The sequence below is a fragment of the Dipodomys ordii genome, unplaced genomic scaffold (genome assembly GCF_000151885.1).
Source record: "Dipodomys ordii isolate 6190 unplaced genomic scaffold, Dord_2.0 Scaffold5101, whole genome shotgun sequence".
Classification (NCBI taxonomy): domain Eukaryota; kingdom Metazoa; phylum Chordata; class Mammalia; order Rodentia; family Heteromyidae; genus Dipodomys; species Dipodomys ordii.
Genome location: NW_012272315.1, coordinates 1 through 3856, shown reverse-complemented (window position 1 = coordinate 3856; position 3856 = coordinate 1). Strand labels below are relative to the sequence as shown.

The window sequence follows — 3856 nt, the reverse complement described above, 5'->3', positions numbered from 1 at the left end:
CACCTTCCCAGCCCAGGCTTGAGTTTTAAGATGTACACTTTATTATTATTCAGGAATGAAGGGCAGACAGATCAAGAGATGATCACCATGCTCAAGGAGAGTAACACCACACATCAGAGGGCCAGATGAGAAAGTATGAGAGCCAGGCAGGATGCAGAGGCCTAGGGAAGAGCCTTGTTCATGTGTTTCATCTGGAAGAATGGACTGGGTGGGATATGCAGGTGTAGTGGTGCCTAGTTTGAATAATCCCCAGGCCTCTCCCTGCCTCATCTGACTTCTGTCAGTCCCCTTGGACCTTTGAGTATGCTGCATCTTGCTGCACTAACGGGGCCTGGAGGCATTTCTAGCTAGGACCCCTGAGTATACCAGGAGGAGTTTATACTCCCCTGTCTTTCATGCAATGCATGGACGAAGGAGGAACTTCCTCATAGTGTCCTGTATGGTTCTCTCAGACTCTTCCCACTTTCCGAGGAGGCACTTCCTCCCTGAGCCGAGCACCTATATTACCAGGGAGGGGAGGCTCTGCATCTCCTTGGCTTTTTAAATTTGGTCCCCACAGCCAGCTCCTAAGGCTTTGGGATAGATGGTCTCCAGCCCTTCCTCCAAGGGGAGCAGGGTTTGTGAAGCTGGCTGGCTGGCAACTAAAAGAGACTGGCTTCAGAAGGTACACTTTACGGCCAAAAAGGGGCTGGAGGCCTACCTCAGCAGTAGGTGACAGCCTAGCAATTATGAGGCCCTGAATTCAACCCTTCCCCCCCCCCCAGTATTGTGAAATAAATAAAACAATAGTAAAAGTAAAAACATGCTTCCTGGTACGAAGCAAGATGACCTGGCCATGGCTGTCGGATGCCATGTAAGTACACAGATGTTCTGCCCTAAGCCTGCTCATCTGCCTGCCTCCAAACAGAAACTCCCCCCTGGCTCCCTTATATTTCATTGGCATGCCATGGAGAGTCTCTGCAGAGGCCTTTCTTCTGCCTGCTCCACTTCCTTGTGCGTCGCCCCAGCAGGCACTCACCGCCACGTGCGTACCGGTTCACCACAGTCCCCAGGTGGCCAGTGCTTTCGCTGTTTTGTAATCCAGTGAGTATGAATACAGCAATTTAGCTTGTGCCCAGGATTACACAGTATGCACACCAGTCATTTCAGTTCCCCACAGACAAATGAGCTGTAACTTCATTTTTCCATTTCATGAATAAGAGTATGTCGTCTGGGTATTTTTGTTGCTTGTTTTTGGGGGTTGATGGGAGAGTGAATGTCCTTGCTGGCTTTGGACTCCTGGGCACACAACATCTCCCCCAGTAGCCCCTTGATATGATGAAATTGGGAAATTTACAAAATGGAAGGAAATCAGCAAGGTGGATAAAGGTGATGGGATGGTTACCCCCTATGCATGCCCAGGCTCTTTGTCAGGAAGACAGTTTTACCTCTTTTATCCTTTGTGTCAACTTCCTTGGCGCTCAGGGTGAGCAGAGTCAAAGGAACATACACCTGTAGCCAGGTGCTGGTGGCTCATGCCTATAATCCTAGCTACTCAGGAGGCTGAGATCTAAGAATTGAGGTTCAAACCCAGCCTTGGCAGACAAATCTGAGAGACTCATCACCAGTTAACCAGCTAAAAGTTGGAAGTAAAGGCATGGCTCAAATGGTAGAACACCAGCCTGGAATGAAAAAGCCAAGGGAGAGCATGAGGCCTTTAGTTCAAGCCCCACTGCTGGCATAATCAACCCATTTATTGTTTAAAACCAACAGCCACAGATAATTTCCATCTAATAAATAATAATCTACCACTGTGCATTTCAGTCGAAATGTAACTTCAGAGCAAAAGGACGAAAATAAAGAAGCGAAACCCCGCTCACTGCGTTTCACCTGGAGCATGAAAACCACTAGTTCCATGGACCCCGGTGATATGATGCGGGAGATCCGCAAAGTGCTGGATGCCAACAACTGCGACTACGAGCAGAGGGAGCGCTTCCTGCTCTTCTGCGTCCACGGCGATGGGCACGCCGAGAACCTGGTGCAGTGGGAAATGGAAGTCTGTAAGCTGCCAAGACTGTCTCTGAACGGGGTCCGGTTTAAACGGATATCAGGGACATCCATAGCTTTCAAAAATATTGCTTCCAAAATTGCCAATGAGCTAAAGCTGTAACCCAGTAATTATGGTGTAAATTAAGTAGCAATTTAAAGTGTTTTCCTGAACACGATGGAAATGTATAGAGTAATATTTAGGCAATAACGTCTGCATCTTCTAAATCATGACATTCACGTCTAAGGGCGAGAGCATGCCTGGGAGCGAAGGCTGGCCTTTTCTACGAATGCACTACATTAAAGTCGTGTGACCCTGGCCTCCGTCTTGTTTCCATTGCCCTGGGAGTCAGCGCGTGGACCGCCTGCCTGTGCCTCCTGTGTGTGGTGTGAGTTGATGGTGTGTGCAGAGCAGGTGTGCGGGAACATCTCTTGAGGCTGGCACTAGTACCTCTGTGGGAGATCATTTGGTGCTAAAACATTACGATTGCCAAGGAGGAAAATACTGAATTACTGCTAAGAATTAACCTTAAGACTAGTCAATAATTAATACAGGTTTACAGTTCATGCCTGTGGTTTTTGTGTTTGTTGTTTTGTGTTTTTTTAGTGGAAAAGGTTTAAATTTATAGTTGTGAAACATTGCTTGTGTGTGTTTTTCTAAGTAGATTCACAAGATAATTAAAAATTCACTTTTTCTCAGTAAAATCTTGCATTGTCTCCTCATGCTATATTTAAGATTTAGACTAAGTACATTCCCCGCCTCCATCAAGTTGAGCAGAAGCGGAGGGGTGCATGGAGTCAGCGCTGGTCCTCTGTGAATCTAGCAGTTCGAGCCACTAACATCTTTTCTTTCAAGCCCTCCTGGTACCTTGAGTTAGCGAAACCCCGCGGGTGACTGAAATGCATAGGTGGGGGAAGTACCTGGCCTTGGTAGCTCTGTGATCTCCTCTTTCTGTTGAGATTCACATTTGAATCAGACCTACACATTCTTTCCGGCAACTACATGGTTTGGCTAGGGAGGTTGGGGGAGGGGGGAGGAATTGAACTTAACACTCAGGACATCATCGCTTCACGGTGTGTGCCTTGGGGTCTGCTGATGCCCCGTGTAGGAGGCTGGGCAGCCCTCCCTCCATCGCAGGTGTTGGCCAAGGCACCTTCATGTAAGACACATGAACAAGGAAAGTGTAGGTCCCTGGACTTGCATCGCAGGTAGTTGGAAAACTAAATGTGAAGAATTAACCTGGTTCAGAACATGCTGAGAGGGGCTGGGGAGGTGGCTCAGTGGTAGAGTGCTTGCCTTGTATGCATGAAGCCCTGGGTTCGATTCCTCAGCACCACATACACAGAAAAGGCCAGAAGTGGTACAGTGGCTCAAGTGGTAGAGTACTAGCCTTGAGCACAGAGAGTGCCCAGGCCCTGAGCTCTAGCATCAGCAAAAAAAAAAAAAGAGAAAAAAAGATCGCAGTTACCAGGCATGGTGACCATATTGATATTTTTGCTGCTTAGGAGACAGAAGCAGGAGGATCACAAGTTACAGCCACATTGGACCACTGTCACAAAGGAAGAGGTTATTCAGGCTGTAGCTCACTGGTAGGACACTTGTTCTACGTTTGATCCCCAGCACTTTGAAAATAAATTTGCCAGGATCACATCTGTAATCCTATGTACTCAGGAGTCTGAGTATCAAGGTTCAAAGCCTGCCCCTGGCAGGACTATCATCTCCGACTAACTACTAAAAAGGCCAGAAATGGGCTGGGAAGGTGGCTCAGTGGTAGAGTGCTTGCCTTGCATGCATGAGGCCCTGGGTTCGATTCCTCAGCACCATATAAGC

At 47.8% G+C, this 3856-nt stretch overlaps 1 protein-coding gene across 1 annotated transcript; it reads left to right on the top strand.

Moving 5' to 3' along the window:
- The first annotated feature begins 1649 nt into the window (after positions 1–1649).
- LOC106002221 (MAP/microtubule affinity-regulating kinase 3-like) lies at positions 1650–2730 on the top strand. The gene has a single exon (XM_013037135.1). The coding sequence runs from the start codon at positions 1877–1879 to the stop codon at positions 2147–2149; it is 273 nt and encodes a 90-aa protein (XP_012892589.1). The 5' UTR covers positions 1650–1876; the 3' UTR covers positions 2150–2730.
- The last annotated feature ends 1126 nt before the right edge of the window (positions 2731–3856 follow it).